The sequence below is a fragment of the Pogona vitticeps genome, chromosome 5 (assembly GCF_051106095.1).
Source record: "Pogona vitticeps strain Pit_001003342236 chromosome 5, PviZW2.1, whole genome shotgun sequence".
NCBI lineage: Eukaryota > Metazoa > Chordata > Lepidosauria > Squamata > Agamidae > Pogona > Pogona vitticeps.
Window position 1 is genome coordinate 120,259,612 of NC_135787.1, and position 25,142 is coordinate 120,284,753.

At 43.1% G+C, this 25,142-nt stretch overlaps 1 protein-coding gene across 2 annotated transcripts in view; it reads left to right on the forward strand.

The window, feature by feature from the left end:
* Positions 1 to 3,513: 3,513 nt before the first annotated feature.
* GRAMD4 (GRAM domain containing 4) overlaps positions 3,514 to 25,142 on the forward strand; it is a 121,054-nt gene continuing 99,425 nt past the window's right edge. Inside the window, exon 1 of one of the 2 annotated variants that reach the window (XM_073000624.2) lies at positions 3,514 to 3,740. In XM_073000624.2, coding sequence (XP_072856725.1) covers positions 3,712 to 3,740 — 29 coding nt within the window. In that variant the 5' untranslated portion in view covers positions 3,514 to 3,711. The remainder of the gene's footprint in view (positions 3,741 to 25,142) is intronic. The other variant, XM_020796982.3, reaches the window with a different exon arrangement.

The window sequence follows — 25,142 nt, forward strand, 5'->3', positions numbered from 1 at the left end:
TGATTACCTAAAGGGCTTGTCTCTGCATGGGCTGGTGTAACTTTGATATACTGGAGGCTTCAAGCAATCAAGATAGACATGTTGTACCTATACCATGTGCCTGAAGCCATGGCTGCTGGAACTTGACTTACCAGGCTCGCTAAGTGGAAGGAAGGAAGGAAGGAAGGAAGGAAGGAAGGAAGGAAGGAAGGAAGGAAGGAAGGAAGGAAGGAAGGAAGGAAGGAAGGAAGGAAGGAAGGAGCCTTTTTTGCAATCCTACCAAGGGACAGAAGATTCTACCAGCAGATTACCAAGAATTCTCTCTTTTGCTTAACAATGGCAATATTCTTCCCCAACAGAGGTGGCTCAACTAAGAAACAATGAGAGAAAAAAGGCATTTTTCCCTGTGACAGGACTGTAAGCCCTGTTCTGATGATGAAAACAAATATGTCGACTGAAATGCATTCATGGATATCCCATTCCTTAATTCTATGTGTATATTACCAGAAAAAGGGAATGGTGAACCATTTATGTGTTCTCTTTACCTTAAAAGAATCCTGAAAAGAGTTGCCATAAATTTAAATCAATTTGACAGCATGTAATTTATTATTTTGCATTTGGCTCTACTTGGTAGCTGTCGAAGATTCTATTAAAATGAAAGGTCAACCAATAAACAGTTTAAAACAGAGGCAAGTGGTGGTGGTGACACACAGCCCAGCCCTACCATTAGACAAAGTGAGCTCACAAGGCAGATATTTGATTCATAGAATCACTGTTTTGTACGTAGCTTCTAGCTGTCGGACCTTAAGGTTATGGGCATGGGGAACCTAGATTGAACACCACATGCTTGCTCACCTTTGCTCTACTGTGCCTAAATTCCCTTCCTTCATATTAGGCTTTGTGTCGCACTCTGGGCAGTGTGTGTTTAGTCGTTTAGTCGTGTCCGACTCTTCGTGACCCCATGGACCAGAGCACGCCAGGCCCTCCTGTCCTCCACTGCCCCCCGGAGTTGTGTCAGGTTCATGTTGGTTGCTTCGCAGACACTGTCCAGCCATCTCATCCTCGGTCGTCCCCTTCTCCTCTTGCCGTCACACCTTCCTAACATCAGGGTTTTTTCCAAGGACTCTTTTCTTCTCATGAGATGGCCAAAGTATTGGAGCCTCAGCTTCAGGATCTGTCCTTCCAGTGAGCACTCAGGGTTGATTTCCTTTAGAACTGATAGGTTTGTTCTCCTTGCAGTCCAGGGGATTCTCAAGAGCCTCCTCCAGCACCACAATTCAAAGGCATCAATTCTTCGGCGGTCTGCTTTCTTTATGGTCCAGCTCTCACTTCCATACATCACGACAGGAAAAACCATAGCTTTGACTATGCGGACTTTTGTTGGCAAGGTGATGTCTCTGCTTTTCAAGATGCTGTCAAGATTTGTCATTGCTTTCCTCCCAAGAAGCAGGCGTCTTTTAATTTCGGGGCTGCTGTCTCCATCTGCAGTGATCATGGAGCCCAGGAAAATAAAATTTGACACTGCCTCCATATCTTCCCCTTCTATTTCCCAGGAGGTGATGGGACCAGTGGCCATGATCTTAGTTTTTTTGATGTTGAGTTTCAGACCGTTTTTTTGCACTCTCCTCTTTCACTCTCATTACAAGGTTCTTTAATTCCTCCTCACTTTCTGCCATCAGAGTGGTATCATCTGCATATCGGAGGTTGTTGATATTTCTTCCGGCAATCTTAATTCCGGCTTGGGCTTCCTCCAGTCCAGCCTTCCGCATGATGTATTCTGCATACAAGTTAAATAAGCTGGGGGACAGTATACAGCCTTGCCGTACTCCTTTCCCAATTTTGAACCACTCAGTTATTCCATGACCAGTTCTGACTGTTGCTTCCTGTCCCACATATAGGTTTCTCAGGAGACAGATAAAGTGGTCAGGCACTCCCATTTCTTTAAGAACTTGCCATAGTTTGCTGTGGTCCACACAGTCAAAGGCTTTCGCATAGTCAATGAAGCAGAAGTAGATATTTTTCTGGAACTCTCTGGCTTTCTCCATAATCCAGCGCAAGTTAGCAATTTGGTCTCGAGTTCCTCTGCCTCTTCGGAATCCAGCTTGTACTTCTGGGGCAGTAGAAGTGTGCATTCATACTTCAGCCATTCTTGCAGCAGAATTGGTACTTGTCCAGGTCACACAGCTGGAACATAACCTAAGAAACTCTGTAGTTTTCTTAACGCTGCTGTACTGTGCATTGGGTTCCCAGTGTGTAAGTGGACAGAATGACGGACTAGGACTCTGGAGAACAGGGTTCAAATCACCACATGGAAATTCACTGGGGGAGTGGAACTGGTAAAACTACTAAATACCTTGAAAGCCCTGTTAGGGTCACTGTAAATTGGCTCTGACGTGATGCATTATTTTGTTTTTTATATAGGAAAAATATTTAATGTCCTGTGCTTGTGTTTCTCTTTTACAAGCAAGCAGAAATGTCTGCAAGTGAGATCACACAACACCTGCACTATATAGTATGCTTTTCTAGGACATTCAGGTGGCTCACACACCACCTGGCTTACAATATGTGTATATTAGGACAAGCAAACAAAAATACAACAGCTAGACTTCTCAAAACCCTACCTGCCAACAACCCATGACATCTCACTCCACATCATCCAAGCAGAAATGGTTCGGAATCCCTTTCATGTATTGGGAGCATCACTCGTCTCCCTGGGGGGGGGGGGGTTTGCAATGAACAGGGGCCATTAGGAATTGTCAGAGGTAACCAGCCAGCTCAAAAATCTCCATCAAATGTTTTTTTTGATCACCATGCTTAGCCTGTTAACGAGTTCCATAGCTCTACTTTTTGTTGATTTAAAAGGTCACCACCACCCATTTGATTGCACAGCAGGGTATACAAGTTAACTGCTTTTGGTGCACGTAGGTATTGAAGACAAAGATACTACAGGAGGCAGCGTGGTTCCATACCTTAAGATCATTCGTTCCTACTTTTCCAGAGTGGGGAAAAAATCTCTTTTGTTCCTCCTGCCCCCTTTGTCTTTTCAGACTGGTGGTTTTATACAAATACAAACATCCGCATGTGCACTTGCTCAATCGACAGATGGAAAGCTCAAGGGATTATTAGTTGACTGCCCAATAATAATGCTAATTAGTCGACTATTAGCCGGTTTGGCTTTTTGGCGCGTAGCACCCAGGGGTGTGTGCTTGAGATTTCACAACCACCAGCAGGCCGAACTGGGCACGAACCTCCCAGGGCCTTGGAGAGTTGCTGCTGCCCCTCCTCCTCCTCCTCCTCGCGGGCTCCGAGGCCACGCCAGCCGGAAGGGTTTGCCAATCAGCCCGCCGCAGGCGGAGCGCCGAGCTCGGAGGCTGGGGGGGGGGGCGAGCGGTGACGACGGCGGCTGCGCAAGGCGTTCGTCACGGCCTCGGCTGGGCGGCGGAGGGGAGTGGGGGGGAGGGAAGGGAAGGGAAGGGAAGGGAGGGAGGCAGGCGGGCACCTGCTGCCGTCCCCGCCTCGGGCTCGCGGGGTTAGCTTCGTGGGCGGCCCTTTGGGATTGGCCACCTGGGCTCTCCCGCGCGAGGCGGCTTCGTTGGGGACAGCCAGTCGGAGAAGCCGCTGCCGCCGCCACCAGCCGCCGTAGGGCGCGAGAGCGAGGAGCGGGGGGAGGAAGAAGAAGAGGAGGAGGAGGAGGAGGCGCGCGAGGGGGCCCCCGCCGGACTGGCAGCGTGGATGAAAGTTTGGTCCGAATTCCGCGCCGGGTAAGCAGCAGCAAAGCGACCCCCCCCCGCGCCCGCGCCCCTCTTCCCGCTGCCTCCTCGCCCATCACCTAGGCCCCCCCCACCTCCCCAGCAGGGGCGCCCCCTTTCCCTTCCCTTGCCGGCTCTCCGGTCTTTCTCAGGGTCCCCAACCTTCACCTCCCATGGCCCCCCCTCCCGCCTCCGCTTCAAGCCCCGAGCTTTCTTGCCCCCCCTCCTCTTGTTTCTCCAGATTCGGAGGCGAATTCGGGGTGGCGGCTGAATGCGCGCAGGCAGTTTTGCATCGGCCCACGCAGCCCTCCTGTCATGTGCCTCGTCCGGCTCCTAGCGCGAACCTCCCCCTGCCCCCCCCCCCCATTATTTTGGGATTGCCCCGCGAAGTTCTCTTCAGGGCAGCGCGGACTGGATTCTCCCTGCGCTCCGGTATTACATAGAGCCTTGGACTAAGCCTTTGCTAATCCGTTGCTACGTTTCCTTTTTTTAATTTTCCTTTCCCTTCCTTGTTTCCATGACCCGGGGATTGGGAGACCCACTCACTCCTCTGGCCGCCTTTGCAAATTAAGAGGAGAGGATTATTATTATTTTTCTGCCTCTGCGATCAACTAGATCCAGCGATTCCTTGGGGGAATGCTTTTCCCCTTGCCTTTCTTTGACCTCTCCCTTGATCACCTTGGCACTAGTGTGGTCACTCAGGCCATGAAGTACCATTTTTGCCTCCCCCCCAATTCAAAAAAGAATGATGTTCCCCCAGCCACCCAAGAGTGAGGAAATCTTCACTAGGGAGACAGTCTAGCTTTCCCAGGAATGCCATTCCCTCCATTTGGTACAGAAACACTGTGTGGTTCTTCTTATGCCTTTTGTTTCTGTGCCTTGTGTTTTTCTGGTACCTTCCCCAATTAGAGGAAGCGATTCCTATCTTGTTTTTATTTCGCCATATGTTCATTAGAAGGACCCTCTTCTGAAATGAAGAGTGTGGTGTCAAGAGTTGGGCACAGGGTGGTGGGGCTGGAGAAGAAGGAAGAGGCAACATCGTGGTGATTGTTTTCAAGGCTTTTGTAAGTGAGACTAGAAAGGATGTTGGGTGGTATGGGATTGTTTGCTCCTTGGTGAAATTGGTAGCATGTGTAGGGTGGGTGGAATGGTGGTTAGACTATTTTGATTTGGCTGTTGATTAAAAAATGTTGGTTTTCCTTGACCACCCACCATCACCCCTGACTAGTCACAAGCACTCTTTCTTTGATTGGAGGTTCTGTTTAGCTACTTTTTCAACCTGGGGTGTGCCATTAGCATTCTTTGCATTAGTAACAAAGGGTGGAGTTGTCATGTCTTGCTGTGTACTGGCAAAATCATGCTTATGAGCCAGCAGTGGCTGTCATTTATCAGGGCTTCTGGAAGTAGTGGCAGAAAGTATAAGCTCACAGTTATTGATTGCCTTAGGCTCATGAGAGGTGTGTTCTGTAACCTGGGTATCCGATTTTCACTGATATCTGGTATCAGTAGTTGAGGGAGATTAGGATCTCCATTGTTCTTCTCTTGTTAGTCTTTAGATATAAGAATCTCTTTGTGTGTCTTTGGGAAAAGTGTATGTCAGTTGAGAGATGGTGAAGGCTGTTGGGTGGCCATGGGCAGATTCACTATCTACCCATGGCCTAACCTTCTTTGCACGATGGTTATGCTGCTTTGATTTTCTTGCACAAAAGGTAGAATACCTATAATCTAAAAAGACTCAATCTGGTTTATTACAGTTGCCAAAGATAGTAATACCATGATAGACAGAACTATCTAGTTTAAGGAACTAGATTTGGTGGACAAAGTGCCTGAAGAACGACGGATGGAGGCTCGTAACATTGTACAGGAGGCAGCAACAAAAACCATCCCAAAAAAAAGGAAATGCAAGAAAGCAAAGTGACTGTCCAACAAGGTCTTACAAATAGCAGAGAAGAGAAGGGAAACAAAATGCAAGGGAGATAGGGAAAATTACAGAAAATTGAATGCAGACTTCCAAAGAATAGCAAGGAGAGACAAGAGGGTCTTCTTAAATGAACAGTGCAAAGATGTAGAGGAAAATAATAGAAAGGGAAAAACCAGAGATCGGTTCAGGAAAATTGGAGATATTCAAGGAATCTTTTGTGCAAAGATGGACATGATAAAGGACAAAAATAGTAGGGACCTCACAGAAGCAGAAGACATCAAGAAGAGGTGGCAAGAATACACAATTATACCCGAAAGATCTGGATATCCCGGACAACCCAGAGAGTGTGGTTGCTGACCTTGAGCCAGACATCCTGGAGAGTGAAGTCAAGTGGGCCTTAGAAAGCATGGCTAACAAGGCCAGTGGAGGTGATGGCATTCCGGTTGAACTGTTTAAAATCTTAAAAGGTGACACTGTTATGGTGCTACACTCAATATGCTAGCAAGTTTGGAAAACTCAGCAGTGGCCAGAGAATTGGAAAAGATCAGTCTACATCCCGATCCCAAAGAAGGGCAGTGCCAAAGAATGCTCCAACTACTGTACGATTGCACTCATTTCACACGCTAGCAAGGTTATGCTCAAAATCCTACAAGGTAGGCTTCAGCAGTATGTGGACTGAGAACTCCCAGAAGTACAAGCTGGATTTCAAAGGGGCAGAGGAACTCGAGACCAAATTGCTAACATGTGCTGGATTATGGAGAAAGCCAGAGAGTTCCAGAAAACCATCTACTTCTGCTTCATTGACTATACAAAAGCCTTTGTCTGTGTGGACCACAGCAAACTATGGCAAGTCCTTAAAGAAATGGGACTGCCTGACCGCCTTATCTGTCTCCTGAGAAATCTATATGGTCTGAAGCTCAACATCAAAAAAACTAAGCTCATGGCCACTGGTCCTGTCACTTTCTGGCAAATAGACAGGGAAGATATGGAGGCAGTGACAGATTTTTCTTGGGCTCCATGATCACTGCAGATGGTGACAAGAGCTGCAAAATTAAAAGACACCTGCTTCTTGGTAGGAAAGCGATGACAAACCTAGACAGCATCTTATAAAGCAGAGACATCACCTTGCCGACAAAGGTCCACGTAGTCAAAGCTATGGTTTTTCCAATAGCCATGTATGGAAGTGAGAGCTGGACCATAAAGAAGGCTGACTGCCAAAGAATTGATGCTTTTGAATTGTGGTGCTGAAGGGAGACTCTTGAGAGTCCCCTGGACTACAGAGAGAACAAACCTATCCATTCTGATAGGAGGGGAGAAGACTCCTTGGAAAAGACCCTTATGTTGGGAAAGTGTGAAGGCAAGAGGGGAAGGGGACGTCAGAGGACCAGATGGTTGGATGGTGTCATCGAAGTTACCAACATGAATTTGACCCTACTCTGGGAGACAATGGAAGACAGGAGGGCCTGGCATGCTCTGGTCCATGGGGTCATGAAGAATCGGACATTACTTAACGACTAAACAACAAACAACAACAGACAGAACTACAGTGGGGTCTCTACTTAAGTACTTAATCCGTATTGGAAGGTGGTTCTCAAGTTGAAAAGTTCAAGTTGAAAAGTTCCCATAGGAATGCATTGAAAACCATTTAATCCGTATCTGCTGTTTTCCGTCCATAGAAACTACAGTATTCATTCCTTTTTCACAGTTGGGAAGAATTTTGTTTTAACTTTTAATGAGTGATGGATGGCATCATTTATAATACTGTACCTTTTTGCTGGAGCAGCTAATGGCGTTTTGAAAGTGGCTTTCAGTATGGTACTCTAGCAGATTTCTGTTAAGATTGGATAATGGAGATCGTTTTTGTCATAAGCTTTGTTTGTGGGGAATTTTTCTGAAATACAAGGCAATCTGATATTTTATTTTGCCTTCTTTATTAAAAAAAGTGCTACATTCAATATGCCAGCAAGTTTGGAAAACTCAACAGTGGCCAGAGGATTGGAAAAGATCAGTCTACATCCCAATCCCAAAGAAAGGCAGTGCCAAAGAATGCTCCAACTACCGTACAATTGCACTCATTTCACACGCTAGCAAGGTTATGCTCAAAATCCTACAAGGTAGGCTTCAGCAGTATGTGGACCGAGAACTCCCAGAAGTACAAGCTGGATTCCGAAGAGGCAGAGGAACTCGAGACCAAATTGCTAACTTGCGCTGGATTATAGAGAAAGCCAGAGAGTTCCAGAAAAATATCTACTTCTGCTTCATTGACTATGCGAAAGCCTTTGACTGTGTGGACCACAGCAAACTATGGCAAGTCCTTAAAGAAATGGGAGTGCCTGACCACTTTATCTGTCTCCTGAGAAACCTATATGTGGGACAGGAAGCAACAGTTAGAACTGGTCATGGAACAACTGAGTGGTTCAAAATTGGGAAAGGAGTACGGCAAGGCTGTATATTGTCCCCCAGCTTATTTAACTTATATGCAGAATACATCATGCGGAAGGCTGGACTGGAGGAATCCCAAGCTGGAATTAAGATTGCCGGAAGAAATATCAACAACCTCCGATATGCAGATGATACCACTCTGATGGCAGAAAGTGAGGAGGAATTAAAGAACCTTGTAATGAGAGTGAAAGAGGAGAGTGCAAAAAAACGGTCTGAAACTCAACATCAAAAAAACTAAGATCATGGCCACTGGTCCCATCACCTCCTGGGAAATAGAAGGGGAAGATATGGAGGCAGTGTCAAATTTTATGTTCCTGGGCTCCATGATCACTGCAGATGGAGACAGCAGCCCTGAAATTAAAAGGCGCCTTCTTCTTGGGAGGAAAGCGATGACAAATCTTGACAGCATCTTGAAAAGCAGAGACATCACCTTGCCAACAAAAGTCCGAATAGTCAAAGCTATGGTTTTTCCTGTCATGATGTATGGAAGTGAGAGCTGGACCATAAAGAAAGCAGACCGCCAAAGAATTGATGCCTTTGAGTTGTGGTGCTGGAGGAGGCTCTTGAGAGTCCCCTGGACTGCAAGGAGAACAAACCTATCAGTTCTAAAGGAAATCAACCCTGAATGCTCACTTGAGGGACAGATCCTGAAGCTGAGGCTCCAATACTTTGGCCATCTCATGAGAAGAAAAGAGTCCTTGGAAAAAACCTTGATGTTAGGAAGGTGTGATGGCAAGAGGAGAAGGGGACGACCGAGGATGAGATGGCTGGACAGTGTCTGCGAAGCAACCAACATGAACCTGACACAACTCCGGGAGGCAGTGGAAGACAGGAGGGCCTGGCGTGCTCTGGTCCATGGGGTCACGAAGAGTCGGACACGACTAAACGACTAAACACACACACACATTAAAAAAAGAGGGGTATAGAGTGATGGCTGAGGATTTAGATTACTAAAAGTATTCCTGATAGGTCTGTGAATCTGAAATTGGGTTTCTTGTTTGTTCGTACCTAAACTTCATACCAGTGGAAGACAGGAGGGCCTGGTGTGCACTGGTCTATGGAGTCATGAAGAGTCGGACATGACTAAATGACTAAACAACAACAAACTTCATACTTACCATGACTTTGCTATGCTCAGAGGTTTCTTTTAATAATCACATAGGGCTCTACTGGCATATCTGTGAAATGAAACTCAGTGGGTTCCACTTCAAACAAAGTATAATTTGTCGCACACCAAGATATTTCATATCCACTGCCTCTCTTTAGTAAGAGTGATGATGGAGCAGAACAAATGAGAAGGCCTGGTTCTTGACAGATAGGCAAGAAAAGAAACACGGGAATGGTGAGACTGTAGCTCTAGCCGCTGAGTTAATTCAGAATCCCTGGGAATCAACCTACCAGTTCTCCCACCTGCCCCTCTGAATTAAAATTGGAGGGAGACATGATTTCTTTGTTTGTTTATTGCCAGAGACCTCCCAGAATGATGAGGAAATATACTTCTGGTGTCTTGCAGTATGTAATGACATACTGGGGACACTATGTACTCCAGATGTTTTGGCTTACAACCTGGATTTGTCCCTCTCAAGTATGGCCAATGACCAAGTTGGATTTTTTGGGCCTAGGATCTCCCCGCCAGCGTGGTGTGCTTCAGCTTGTCCGGAGGCACATAACTTACTGGCCTGCACACAGTTTGGGAATCAGGAGACTAGACTGAAGAGTGGTCTGGTTTGATATAACATGACTTTATATATCCTTTGCATTTATTAGTACAAATGCCACCACTTTGCATTTCGGCTTGCCTTCATATTGTTAAAAGGTTTTGTGAGTTATCCTTTTTGTCAGTATGTCTAGTTGTGTAGATTAAACATGGAAGAGTTCTGCCAGATCAAACCGAAAGACCATTAAGTCCAGCATTCTGTTTCCCACAGTGGTTGGCCATTTGCCTCTGGGAGATCCAGAAGCAGGTTTGAAGGCAAGAGCGCTTTCCCCTCTCTATTCGCTCTCAGGAACTTGTATTCAGTGGCATATAACCTTTGAACCAGATGGATCCAAATAGCCATTATAACTAATAGGTCTATCAATGGCTATCTGCCATGAATTTGTCTAATCCCTTTTGAAAGCTGTCTAAGCTGGTGGTTGTCCCACAGCGAATTCCATAAATTAATGATGTGTTGTGTGAAAAACTACTTTCTTTTGTCTGTCCTGAGTCTACTGCTAATCAGTTTCATTGGATGACCCCAGACGCCAGGATTATGAAAGGGAGAGAAAAACGTCCGCCTTACTTTCTCATCACTATGAATAATTCTGTAACCCCCTTTCTTATCCCGTTGTTACTTTTCCTCCCTAGCAACCTCAAAGGCTCCAGTGTTTCTTTGTCGTTGATAATTTTGGTTGTCCTCTTTCTACGCTGTGGCCAGCAAGAATGATCGGGTAGCAAAACTGACATACACCCCCAGTTAAAGGGGAAGATTCATGTAAAAACTGGTCATGTTTAGTTATTACTAAATTATTACTGGAAATATAAGAGGAAAGAAGATGGAAGAGTATAAAAAGAATATTAGGAGCACAAACATTTCAGTTCTCACCTCGCAGCAGCATAGTATTATTTTATGTGCCAAATGAACACGATGAATGTCCATATGTGTTTCAAGAACATCCTTGCAAAACATTTGTGAACACTACCACTTCTTTCCAGGATGCATTTAATTTAGCTTGACTGTGATATAAGAAGGGGGCAATGGCAGTTAAGGTGGCAGGTTGTTCCATATACTTTCCAAGTAAGGTAGGGTCTGAAATGGCAAGACTCTTTCTTCCTGGTGGGAATGGAATGTCCTAGTCATGCCAATTTTCACCAGTGATGCTGTCTGCAGTCTGTAGAAAGTGGCCCTTGAGGAAATGGAGGTTATCTGCACCAGTGAAGGGGGTAGCAAATTCTCAGTCCCCTCCTACTTGTGAGAATCTGACTATGGATACTTGCTTTTGTGGTTGCTCCAGCCAGTTTTCTGTGACATCAGCATGAACTTGCTAGAATTGGCTCTAGTGACTTTAAATCTTTTAAAGGATTCATAGGTTTAAAGGAAATAGCCGTGATTGAGAGACATTTATAATAACATGATGCTTTGTGGCCATACAGTTGACCGATTCCCTTAGATGCAAAGGTATGGAGCTTTGTAGCAATTAAAGAGATTCCTAGAAATGCCATAATGTGAATTTGCTCACAAAATATATTTAGGTCTGACCCTAGAGATTATTTTTGTATCTGTGTGAAAGCTAAAATTTGACAGGACCTCAGCATTCAGATATGTGACTCTGAACCTTCTTTCTCTACTGTTACTGCCTTAATTAGAAGCTTTGACTTTTAAACTTTGTGTAACTAGGATCCTTTCTGCCCTGTATTAGTGCCAATGGTTCAACTTGCCCTCTTGAACCTGGAATCCTCCAAATGTGTTGTGCTTCAGCTCTTATAATCCCCTGGTGGTTAGGGAGGATAGAAGTTGTAGTTTACACTTCTCAGGGACATTGGGTTGTGGGCTGATATAGTGCCAGAAGCTTGAATAACTCTGACAGCATTGGGGAAATAAAGTTGTGGAATCTGGATGTTGTCATTTTGCTGGTCGGTTTCTCCTAATTGTACATTTCATAGTCTTCATCATGTGAGGTCCCCTGATGCTGCTGGAAATCTTTTTGAATTCTTTCTTTGGAGCTTGTGTTCTTTTTAGGAGTCAAGGGGAAACAGACACTTACATAATAGCTTGCTGGAGATAAATGTTGGTTCAGTGAGCGAGAGATATAAAACACAATTTGATCCAATAAAAGAGGCACCAGCTTGCATAAGAAATATTTAATAGGTCAAAGTGTCTTCAGAGGGAGAATTACTGATGCCTTTTTCGTTGGCCAAATAAAGGCATCATCACAACCTGGGTTTTATGTTCTACTGTTATTCAAATATGCATACCAGCCTTTTTTACTAGTAAACCTCCTCAGAGTTTTCTCCTAAGAGTCTTAAGTGCAGATCAACTATGTGTGAGTATGTGTAGCTCAGTTGCCATGTTTTGTTTGAAAAGTGGCATTGGGGGGGTGCAAATTGGGGGCAGAGAAATTATAGAAAGGACAGTGGACCCTCTACTTATGGAATTAATCCGTATTGGAACGGTGGCTGCAGGTCGAAAAGTCTGTAGGTCGAGTCTCCATTGACCTACAATGCATTGAAAACTGATTAATCCATAACCAGCCGTTTTTGTTCCATTTTGGTTCCATTTTGGTTTTTTTCTGGTCTGTAAGTCGATTCTCTGGCTGCAAGTCGAACCTAAATTTTGCAGCCAGAGAAGTCTGTAACTCGAAAAGTCTGTAAGTCGAGGGTCCACTGGATTTCTGTGGCATCTTCCTGAAGTGGCTTTAAAGGTACAGGAAGAGCTGTTCAGCTTTCATTGCATATGCTTAAAGGCAGTGCTTACTTTGGAATTAAGGTAGGTATTATTAAACTGTTGCTGCTTTTGTGTCTCTCAAGAGTGCATCTTGGGCTACGTACAGAGAAACAAATGCTTTATGGCAGTAGTTCTACAAGTAGACTGGCAGTGCCAGTATCTCAAGAGCAATGCTAATAAATTGCAAGAAATAAGAGAAATACAGATTCCTGCTGGTACATAAGACTGTGTGATTGGGTGGTATAGTAGTTAGAACATTGGACTGAGGTTCATTTATTCATGTATTTATTTCATATGCTGCTTTTCTCTCAATAGATGCAGCTTGTACACCCTAGTCAGCTGTCAAACTGGATAATCTTTGGTTAGTCACTTTCTTTTGGACAGATGTCCATCACAGTGTTCTTGTAAGAATAAAGCAAGAGGGAATGAGCTGCTTGAGCTCACAGGAGGAAAGGAAGGATGGTGGTAACTATGCAAGGAATATGAGTCTTCGTAGGGTGTTGTATGTGTCATGTCCCTTGGGTGAGCATATGGATCTTTGTTTTGAGGAATTAAACAGAGTTAAAATAGTTGAAGCCATGACAGGTGGTGGACAGGCAAGGAGAAACAGGTTCCCTGGGAGAAGCCGCCGTGTTCCTGATTATTTAGTGGAGTCTGCAGTCACGGCAGCTAATGCAAAAGATGACTGGGTAGTTTTACAAAGGTGAGCAAGAGCTTCTGTGGGAACTGACCTGCAGCTCTGATGTTGACCTGTCCCCCCCACAAACACACACTAGGTTGTTTCCAAGGCTTTTTGTAAGAAAGGCCACATAAAGCAGGCCCTGGTGGAACTTTACCTCTCCTTTGGCAGCAGGCTGAACGGCATTAAACCACAGTAATCTGCCACAATAATCCGATTAAGATCCTTGTGATACCATCATATCATTCCAAACCTTCAGCATGCCGTTCTTTTAATAATTTGCTACATGTAAATTGTGGTCCAAGAGTAGGGAGTTCAAGAAGTATACTGTATTGAAGTAAGAGTGCCTCCTCAGGATACCTAACTTGCAAATAGAAAACATTTGGTTGAATCCTTGGCATCTCTGTTTGAAAAGGAAGGACTAGCAAATGCCATGCACCAGGTTTTCTTTCTGAGTCTCTGGAGTGATGCCTGAAAAAAGGCACTTTTTGGACTACAACTTCCAGAATCCTCGGCTTTGAAACGCCAAAAAACCCCCCCAATTCTTCCAAGCTCTTCTCAGCAGAAGATGTATCAGTCAGAGAAGATTGGGGTGGGTTAGATGACTAAATATTGTGACCTGATATAAGTTAGCTTTCTTTGTTCCCGAACCTACGAAAGGAAAAAAAAAAGAGAGAGGAAAGAACACAGATCTTTGTTAACTTTGCATCTGAAAGAAAAGGAAAAAAGAGAGAGAGGTCTGTTCCTTTCCTACAAATCCGTGCTTGAGACAACATGTTTTTAAAAGTGTCACATGGAGCCTCCCGAAGCCAAATAACAAATGGCTTTAGTCTCCTGATGTGCGGCTAAAATGAAACGGATGGTTTAGCTGCGAGGGTTCACTGTTAGTATAGGCACAGGGCCAGGCTGGTAAGTGGGAAAGGAAGGGAGCAGTCCTGTACAATCCCTTGTCATGCTGTAAGGCCCTCAAGAGAACAGGCAGCTGCTAGTGCACTGTTATTTGTACTACTGTCTTGTTTTGTCATAATCTGAATGTTGCAGCTTCAAAGAATTTACGCCCCGCTGTTTAATTTCTGTTGCTTTCAAGATGCTTGTGCCAGGCGTGCAAGATTTGTGACACACTTGTCCAAGCCCAGCCCACCGGCCATATTTTCATGCCTTCCAAACAGTATTTCCAGGCATGTGATGACAGAATTGGAATTTCATCCCAATGGGCTGTGTATCAGTTTCATGGACTATAATTTTTTTTAGGCCTGGGTTTCGATTTAGCATGGGTTGCTGTAACGTAGCAATGTTCTTTGGCCGCACATTCACATTGTGTCCACCTCACTGTTAATGTGTGCATGGGAATGTACAGTATTCATTTGTGTAAGTCTTTAGGGAATATCTATTTGTCTCTGCTCTTGAAATTAGGATTTTAACAATGTTTTCGTGTTGGTTTGTGTTTTGTGTCAGCTGCTAGCTGCCCTGGGTCAGGCAAGAAATATTAAATAAATTCAAATATCGAATAGAATTCATGTATCAGTTATGACTTTTCGCTTCCATACAGAAGAAGCAATATTCTGATGGTGGTTCTTCTCTTTCCACATTAAATATTTTACTACATAGATCCCAAAGGTTCACTTGTGGTTCTTTATATCTGCATGTAAATCACTTGATTTTTCCATTATCTTTTGTTGATGACTGGCATCAGAAAGTACTCTACTGAAAAGTGTTATGTTTGAGGTGAAATTAGATGAAGCAAATGCTCCATCTGTGCTGCTAAATCAACACAAGTCATCAGCTCAAGGTGTAGTCAGTACATGATAAACAAGTGTATGTGTCAACCATTAATTTTAAAAATCATGTCATTGTTGAATAATTCCACTGCCAATAGTTGGATTTCAAGCGTCACATGGATTTTTGGGAATGGGACCACTCTTGGTTCAATCCAATAGTTTTCTGTGATTATCAAAAGTGTGGAATTTGCAAAGGAGAGGACAGGTAGAGGGGAATAATAATAATAATTGCATTCCATCAAGTCAGTTCTGAGTTATTCTGATTCCTTCCAGGGTTTTCTAGGTATAGAGCAATGGCAAGTAGTTTACTGTTCTCATCTTCTAGGGACACACTGAACCTGTGCAGTTTGCTTAAGGCTACACAGACTGGCTGTTCTCACAGAATGCATAGTGGGGAGCTGAATCCTGACTGCTAGCTGTACAGCTAGATAGCCAACTCACTAGGCTGCTCTCCCAGAGAGTCTCCCTTTTGTGCCAGAATTATTCCATAAATGTATGAATCCATGCAAGATTTTGATGGAAATCTTAGTACCAGAATGACAGGGGATGCTCAGGTACATGGCTATTTTGGAAGCAGTGTATCACCTCTGAAAACAAGCACTGGGCTTAGATATTGAACAAGCTTCTTACATTGACTGTATGATTACAGGTTTCTTAAAGATGCATTGATACTTGTTCTTTTCAGTCTAGACTCCTCTAACTGTTCCTTCATGTGGGCTCACATGAGTTCAGAGTCATAAAAAGGAACTTGAATCTCACATGACATCTAGCATAGGCTACATCATAGTTCCGATGTTTGGAGGTCCATTTAAATAACACAGAAATCTGGCCAAATAAATAAATACTGTCCCTGAGTAAATGGCTGTCAGTATTCTACAAATGTTGTCTCACAGAAGTAGCAAGAGTGAAAGCTCCTTGCTTCCAGTGAAAAAGCGGTTCACAGTCTCTTATCTCCCCTTCTTTTTTGCCCATTTCTTCTGCTGTTTCTCCTGATTAAACTTGTGGTTCTGTTCCTTCTGCAAGATGTTGCTTTGCAGAAAGTATTTCTGAACCAAATGTAGTCCCTACAGTACTTTGAGTATCACTGGCCCTCCCTCTAGGAGCTTGGCGGCTGATAGGGTCTCCAGAGAAGAGCTCCATGGTTCCAGTGTGGAAGTTTGAACCATAACAGCTCTTGCAGGTTTAATAGAACTTGCACCCACATTCTGTTCTCCCCTGCCTGTCTCTCCAGGGGTTCGGCTTCTGGCACTAACCTTCCCTCCTGGTGCTGTTGTTGACTTCACTGGGTCTGACAAAAGGCCCGTACCCAAAAAGTGGGAAGGAAGGATGAGGTCTGGCCTGGGGGCAAACCTTTCAGCGACAGTGGGTAGAGTTGGGTGAAGGGGCCCAGGGCCCATCAAGCTCCTTGTCCTGGAGTCTCTTCTGCTGCTCCCCCTGATACTTCTGCCTTTAGTGCTGGAGATGGGTCATGTTGAGGGCTGTGGCTCCTGTTAGGGGCTGAGGAAGCCAAGGTTGAGGTGGCACATAGCTTGTGGTTGGCGGCAGTGTTGGGATATCAGTTCTCTAGCCCCTTCCATCGCCAAATAGGCTAGTGGGAAGGAGGCTGCTCTAGGGCAGTGGTCCCCAACCTTGGGCCTCCAGATGTTCTTGGACTTCAACTCCCAGAAATCCTGGGCAGCAGAGGTGGTGGTGAAGGGTTCTGGGAGTTGTAGTCCAAGAACCTCTGGAGGCCCAAGGTTGGTTACCACTGCTCTAGGGTATGGGAAATGACCTGCTAGGAGTGCTCAAGGCAACCCCTTCATGTTGCCAGTAAGCTGAAACTTCATGTAGACAGGGTAGAAGCTGCTTTTGCACAGTAACTTTAGTGAGATGCCTGTGGCTTGTGTTGTTCTCTGTATTGTGCGTTTGGCAAGACTGCACACAGGTAGGTTGATTTTTTTTGATGCTGTGTAAAATGACTTTCCAGCAAGCCTTGAAGATAGCATGAGCTTGAGTCTTGCCCTCTGCTCCATCAATATGGTACCTGTTGGATTTCCAACTATTTTAGGCAGCTATTAGAGGAAGTTTTTCTGGCACCTGAAAAGGAAGAACACTGAGGGTTCCAGCCTCTCCAGTCACCATATAACAGTCACAGTTTGGCTTCATATAACTTCTTTTTAAATCTAATGTATTTTATTTCTGGCTTTGCTAATGAAGTTTTTCTCTATACTTTTGCTGCACGTCCCTTCAGAAATGTGTGTGTTTTGCTAAAGGCAAGAAAGATCTCTGAATTGTAACAAACCTTTGAAAGCCACTGTCACTTCTTAGTCCTGGTATGTATTGCTAGACGTAATCCAATATCTGCACACTGACAAGTAATACATTCAGTATGCAGAATCAGCCTTGGGATTCAGTTGGACTGCTAACTTTGTGGCTATAAAATCTGACCAAATCCTTAGATTTCTCTGTTTCTCTCGCCCACATTTGTGTACCACTTTGCCTGATTGACAGTGCTAGGAGACTTGAAAACTTATACTGTATACTTCTGTGACATTGTGGTTGGCCTTAATAAAGGTACTGCCTGATTGTTGGCAGTGGTGTGTTAAAAACCAAATGATATTGAATTATCCTGCTGTATTGTCCCCCCCCCCCCCGCTTTGGATTATGAAAGATTGTTATACCTGTGAGTAATGTCACTTTTTTTCTTTCCAAACTGAGTTGGTTGTAGCATCCAGCTTCAAATTTGAATAGCTTCCAGTTACATCTCTCTTCTCTTTCACTTTTTAAGTCCAAGACTGTGATGGCAAGAGACCAACAGTAGTGGAGCCTTCTCAAAGAAATGGTTTAGCAGTGAGGGTCTATTTGTGCATGCAAGAAGAGTCTCTCTCTCTCTCTGTCTGCATGTGTGCATTGAAACCTAGGCACCAGTACCAAAGTAACAGCTTGAAAGAAGAGTGACATTTCTTTCAAGCTTGCATTCTCTCCCACCCTTTCCCCTTCTTATTTAAACACTGTTGCTCGGCCCTACCCCTGGTTTGCATGTCTTATTGTGTGTAGAAGAAAGGTTAAAACAGTGCCTAATATTGAACACCAGATTCCATAGCTACAAGAGCTTGCTCGATCTTCCTTCCTTCCTTCCTTCCTTCCTTCCTTCCTTCCACCCACCCACCCACCCATCCATCCATCCATCCATCCATCCATCCATCCATCCATCCATCCATCCATCCATCCATCCATCCATGTTGGCGAGACTGTCTAATTTCTGAATAGCTTTGAAGCTTGCCTTAGCACAGTTACATGCAGCCTGCAAATGAATGCTCTTAGGTAGATTATGCTGGCAGTCATTTTCAGTGAATAATGCTGCTTTTATTTTACTCCTGTGAATTAAAGCTGTAAACTGCATAGTAAACTTCCATGGAAAGAATTCTCCAGGACAGTAATGCTTCGATTTGCAATTTTTAAAAGTCTCTTAACATTCCCCACCCCCGTCTTTTTATGATAAGGTTCAGCATGGGCATTACTAGAGTGAGAATGTATTTTAATCAACATACAGTATGTTTAAAATTCATCTTGTTAAAACATAAAAGGAATGGAAGTTTGTTTCTCAGGTCCTAGGAGCTGTAGTTTTCTGAATTTTAAACCAAAATGACTACTATAGTTTTTATATAGTCTAATATTGGAGGCATACTGCAAACCAAAACGTCAGTGTTTCAGTCTTTCGGTAGTGGTTTAATTTCAGCCAGACTTACTTGCATCCAAGTGTGCTTGTAATTCAATCTAGGCTTCCTGTCCTATACATACTTAATAATAATGTGCTGTCAAGCCAATTCTGACCTATGACAACCCATTCTATAGTTTTCTAGATTTATTATGCTTACCTTCCCTGAATATACTGATTAATTGATAAAATTTAGTTAATGCAGATCTGGGGTTGGTCCCACATTCTGGTACTTAAGCAGCAAGTACTATTTATTGAACTCTGTTTAGACTGGTGTATGAGCAATGCACATGTAAATTTCAAGTGACTGTTAAGATGTAGGGAAGGACTAGATGTGGGTTTCTTAATCCACAAAATACATAAATCCTATTGTTTACCCAAAAAACTAGTCTGGATTTGGATTACACCTTGTTTCTGATTTGTTTGTTTGTTTATACACTGCCCCATTAGTGCAGTTCACTATTCTGGGTGGTTTATAGCAAGATTAAATCATTGCAATCATATATTAAAGAAAAGCAAATAAACAAACCACAAAAACTCCAAGAGGCGTATATTGTATAATAGAACGCAGAGTGCAAGGCATATAAATAAACAAAGCAAACAAGAAGAGCGAGTCAGGCAGGGCTGCCAAAAATTCCTCTCTGTAAAGCAGTGTTTTCAAATGCCTTTTAAATGTTGGGAGGGAGAGAGCCAGGCAGAGCTCTAATAGAAGTTGGTTCCAAATTATTGGTGCCACAGCAAAGAAGGCCCTACTTCTGGTGGATGATTTCCTGGCATCCTTTGGAGTGGCTACTTGGAGGAGCATTGCCTGGGAAGACTTTGTGGAGTGGGTAGGTGACCTTGGGGGAAGACGTTCTGACAAGTAACCATGATGCACAGTTGTAATCCTTTGAAACACAAAGTTCCCATATTGCCGGGGTGCACTTTGACCCAGCATTGCTAGTAAACGGCCATGTGGCTGTTGCGGCGAATAGTGCCTTTGCCCAGCTTCAATTGGTTTGATAGTTGTGCACCTCCTACAGAATGTGAATTTGGTTGCCGTGAGCCATGCCATAATTACCTTCTGATTAGACTGCTCTAATATACTTTATGTAAGATTGTCATTGGAAAGGATAAGTTAACAGCTGGTGCAAAATCTAGACAGAAGGCTGGTGAGATACAGCGGCGGTATATCATCTGCCTTGAATCAATTGTACTGGCCTCCAGGTTTCTTCTGGGCTAAATTCATTCAAGGGAATTCATTCAGGGCCAGCCAGGCTTGCCCCGTCTCTTTCAGGTTCCAAAGAACAGCCAAAACTGTGCAGTTTCTTGTCCTTGTTGTGTAAAAATATTTTTAAAGCTACTTTTAGAGTAGTTGGTCTGTTTTTTTTTTAGGAATGCTGGATTTTAGGTTTGGGCTTTAAATTGGTTTTACCTCCTTTAAGGAGTGTTTTTATCTCTTTTTTTGCAGTTTCACATCACTTTTAGGGTCCTTATGAGCAGCAAAACAGTAAATAAATAAGTATACTAAACTGGAAGAAAAATTATCTATGAACAACTGCTGATATCCACATATCATACTCTCTCTCAGAATTTGTGTTTTTTTTTTTTTATGATTTTTACCAGTGCAAAATTTCTTTTGTACGGTTGGTCAGGCCAGAGGTTTACCTTAATCTATTTTCTAGCCTCAAAATGCTGTAAAACTGTCCAGCAGATTTTTCGTTCTTGGACAGTATATAATTATTATGAATAAATAATTTTGCCTCTGTTGTTTCAATGTTTTCTAAACCTGGCGGTCTTTTCCTTTTACTCATAATTAATTTCGTGCATTAATTTCTTATTCTGGAAGACATAGATGATACACCAGGTAATTTCACAATTCTGGAGTTTGTCTGCTTTACAGTCTTCACTGGCCGATGTCCCTCTCTCCTTTTTGTAAACCAAACAAGGTTTTTTTGGTGCTATGTGTTTGCCTCTTGGTGTAGAACTGCTTGTGAGCAAATCTGGAATATCTGCATTTTGAAATTTGTCAGTCCCTTTCTTCCCCTCTCCATTATATAAAAAAAATGAATGAAACACAGATGAAGGACAGAGTAGGGCTTTACCCCACTCCCTGATTGTCTCTACAAGGATAGCAGGAGGTCCTGATCCTCCTCTTCATGTTCTTGCGGTCATGTGAAGGGGGAAGCCTGAACAGGAATGGAAATAAAATAGATTTAGAAATCTAGCTTAGACATAACCTAAAAGAGGAGAAATCAGTTACTATTGTTTCTTTATCATCAGCTTTTCATTATAAACAATTAACTGAAAGTGGCAGGATGAACCAGCAGGACTTGCTGGGAATAATATTTCCTGCCTATGAAGGAGAAAACCTATCTGTGTGCAGTTGAAAACTACAATGGCTGGGACTGGGATGGTTTGGGGGAGTCGTGTCCCGTCATACCTGAAGCTACAGAGTGGCCACCTGCTGAAAAAAAATCTTTCCCAGAAAGGAAAGGTTGGAACTGAATTGACAGCTAACTGGGGGAACTTGGCATCCAGTTTTGAGCAGGTTCCAAAATGACGGCAGATTAGTATCCATCTGGCGTTTTGCCTTCCCAGAGAGGAGACTTTGATTATCCCAGCTGGCAAAGGGCCCAGTTTGTCTAAGCTGGTTTTGGCTATGCAGGAGGGGCACAGAACTAACTTGAGTCTGGCTTCTTTTTTCATCTCCCTACGCACCTTCAGTATCAGTGGGACACCCTGCATTCTCAACGAAACAGGTTGACGCCATATTAGAGTAACACCTCTCAAATTTATTACAGTGGGCAATAGATAGCCTAGATCAGTGGTTCTTAACCTTTGTTACTCAGATGTTTTTGGACTGCAACTCCCAGAAACCTTCACCATCAGCTCTGCTGGCTGAGGTTTCTGGGAGTTGCAGTTCAAAAACACCTGAGTAACAAAGGTTAAGAACCACTGGCCTAGATGAATTAGGTTACTTGCTATTTGGGGCATCTCTTCTCTACTTCTTGGTACTCTGCAAATTTGACAGGAGCAGTAAAGAAAAATTCCTAATGTACACACACGCACACGCGCGTACACACACACACACACACACACACACACACACACACACACAGTATATATATGTTTGAACTGGGTGCAATTTATCTTCCAGTAATATATATCATTCAACTTCATCTGTTTTGCATTCTTTATAAAATGGGGAAGGGGAAAGAATTTATGTATTTATTTATTTAACTTATATGCCACCCACTCTACCCAAAGGTCTCTGGGCGGCTTAGGAATTGATACAGAAAAACATGCTTATTTTTTAAGAAAGTGGATTTTGGGACATCTTTAGTAGGTATTAATGCAATCATAAGTCCGGGCTGTCTTTGTAAAGCTAATTGCACAAGCACAGAGGGCCTATTTCTGATTTTTAAGTGCCAGCATTGAATTTTTGGGCATCTTGGATTTTTCCAGCCCAGATACTTTTCATAAATTGGCTCTCTGTATTTTGATAAATAATGAATGTTTTATGTGTCCCAGCCAGGGAGTAGGTCATGATTGAGGTCAGAAGGATCTATGTGGTACTGATATTTCAGACCCAACTGTGATGATGGCAGAATGTTTCCAGCTCACTTACATACACAGCCTAGTTCACACTAGCCTTTCTCCATGTGGAGGAGAAAATGTGAAAGCTTCATAGCTTGATTGACTTTGATCACAAAAATATGGGGGACAAAGAGGAATTAAAGTTGCGTTCCTCTTCCTCTCTGCCATATCCTATACTCATAAGTACTGTATATCACATGTCAAGTTCTGTTATGCTTACTTAACAAAGACTATAACATATGGCTCCAGTGGATTTATACTAGTAACTATCCAAGTCTTGTGTCGAGAGTATATTTTAGAGTTGTTGTTGGTTGTGACCAAAATTTTATTACTTCTAATCTCTCCCCATAACATGCAGATGGTCACTTGGGGGGCATTTTGACTTTTGTTGACAATTTTTGTATTATTGATTAACCTTTTATTTTTGAATATAATTTGTTACTAATCTACAGTGCAGCCTTACACATCCACATTCCATGAGAGTGAATTACATTTTAAAGCAAAGTAATGCTGATGCCAGCATTAAAGTTTTGGACTTGGAACATCTCGAGAAACACATAAACCTCATTAGAGGTGAAATAGAGTGTGATTTTCGTAGGAATGGGTGGGTTGGGTAGTAGCTGATGAGCACTGCCACTCTGATAAAGGCTACTTCGCCGGGTTAAAACATATATTATTTTATTTCTATCCTGCTTTTCTCCCAAAAAGGGATTCAAAGGAACTGGCTAGAAACCCATATGTGACTTGAATTTGACCTGATCTTTTCAAATGAGACTATTAAATGTGGCAAACAAATGCTGTGAGTGGTAGGCAGGGAAACATATTCAAAGTCTTGGAAGCTCTGTGCTGGAATCAATGAAATATTCTCTCAGAGTTTTAGTAACAGTAACTAAGCAACAATCATAATAATGTTAGCTAAATGCAAATCAATCAACACAATTACAAAGCACTATGTTGCAGCCCAGTAACAGTTCTTTCATAGCTCTTGGATTTGTTGTTTCTGGCGACTGTTGTTTAAGTTTCCAATTTTTCTTTTGTGGCTTTGAGGTTAATTTTTCTCTCCTACTTCCTTCTCATGTCAGGCTTCTCCATTGTGCTTCTTTCTCTTGGCTTTGTTCTTCCATTGCTTTTTCTCCAGCTTTTACCATGAACCTTGACAGACATTTTCTCCTCACCATCCCAGAGCAGACTTTACACCGCTTCACAATACTGCCTACTGTTTCATCCTCTTCTTTCCCATCCTTGCACCTTCAAGTGTAACCTCATGACTGGATGTTTTGCAGCTGTCCTCCTCTAGAGCATCCCCTGGAGTGAAGCAGTTGTGTTTTTACTAAACCATCCTATCCCTGTCTGCAGGACTTATTGTTCTATGTTTTCCCAGTTATTGCTGAAGGGTCATGGCAGATGGGTCTCCAGATAGTATACATATAGATTGTGAGAAAGTATCAAAGATCTTCTGAAAGTACTGAATTCAAAAAGGAAATGAGTGAGTTTGAGAAGAAGCATTGTCAAATTCTTTTCACATTTTTAGGGTGGATGATATAATTATAAGTTATGAACAAGGAAGTGAGCAGTGAGGTTATGAAAACTGGAGGTATTGTAGATTACAATCAGAAGTTAGTTTAGAGCAATTAATGAAAATGATTGCAGTGGAAGGACAACTGTTTGTAAAGCTCAGCTGGAACACATACCAAAATATCCTTCGTGTATGTCAAGATACGCATTTGGCAATTTGAAAATAACATTAAAAAAGTCCCCAGGATGAACAGTGGTGAATCAAATTCCTAACCTCTGGCTCCACAGCCAGATGCACATCTCACTGAGTTCCCTAGCCAGCTAAGGATAATAAAACTAAATTATGAAATTAAGCTATATTTTTGCATATGTTAGGAGTTTATGCTGTGTTTTGAAAATAAAAAGAATGCCTAGGGAAGAAATGATGGTGACCAAATATATTTGTTGTTGTTTAGTCATTAAGTTGTGTCCAACTCTTCGTGACCCCATGGACCAGAGCATGCCAGGCCCTCCTGTCTTCCACTGCCTCCCAGAGTTGGGTTAAATTTATGTTGGTAGCTTCGATGACACTGTCCAACCATCTCGTCCTCTGTCGTCCCCTTCTCCTCTTGCCTTCACTCTTTCCCAACATCAGGGAGATTTCTCATCTCATGAGATGGCTAAAGTATTGAAACCTCAGCTTCAGGATCTGTCCTTCCAGTGAGCACTCAGGGTTGATTTCCTTTAGAATGGTTTGTTCTCCTTGCAGTCCAGGGGAGTCTCAAGAGTCTCCTGCAGTACCACAATTCAAAAGCATCAATTCTTTGGCAGTCAGCCTTCTTTATGGTCCAGCTATCACTTCCATTACATCACTACAGGAAAAACCATAGCTTTGACTATTCGGACCTTTGTCAGCAAGGTGATATCTGTGCTTTTTAAGATGCTGTCTAGGTTTGTCATCGCTTTCCTCCCCAGAAGTAGACGTCTTTTAATTTCATGGCTGCTGTCATCATCTGCAGTGATCATGGAGGCCAAGAAGGTAAAGTCTGTCACTGCCTCCATATCGTCCCTTTCTATTTGCAGGAGGTGATGGGACCAGTGGCCATGATCTTAGTTTTTTGATGTTGAGCTTCAGACCATTTTTTGCACTCTCCTCTTTCATCCTCATTAAGAGGTTCTTTAATTCCTCCTCACTTTCTGCCATCAGAGTAGTATCATCCGCATATCTGAGGTGGTTGATATTTCTTCCAGCAATCTTAATTCTGGTTTGGGATTCCTCCAGTCTAGCCTTTCACATGGTGTATTCTGCATATAAGTTAAATAAGCATGGAGACAATATACAGCCCTAGAGTTAGACACAACTGGAATAAATGTCAAGGGGAACCTTTACCTTTACCTAT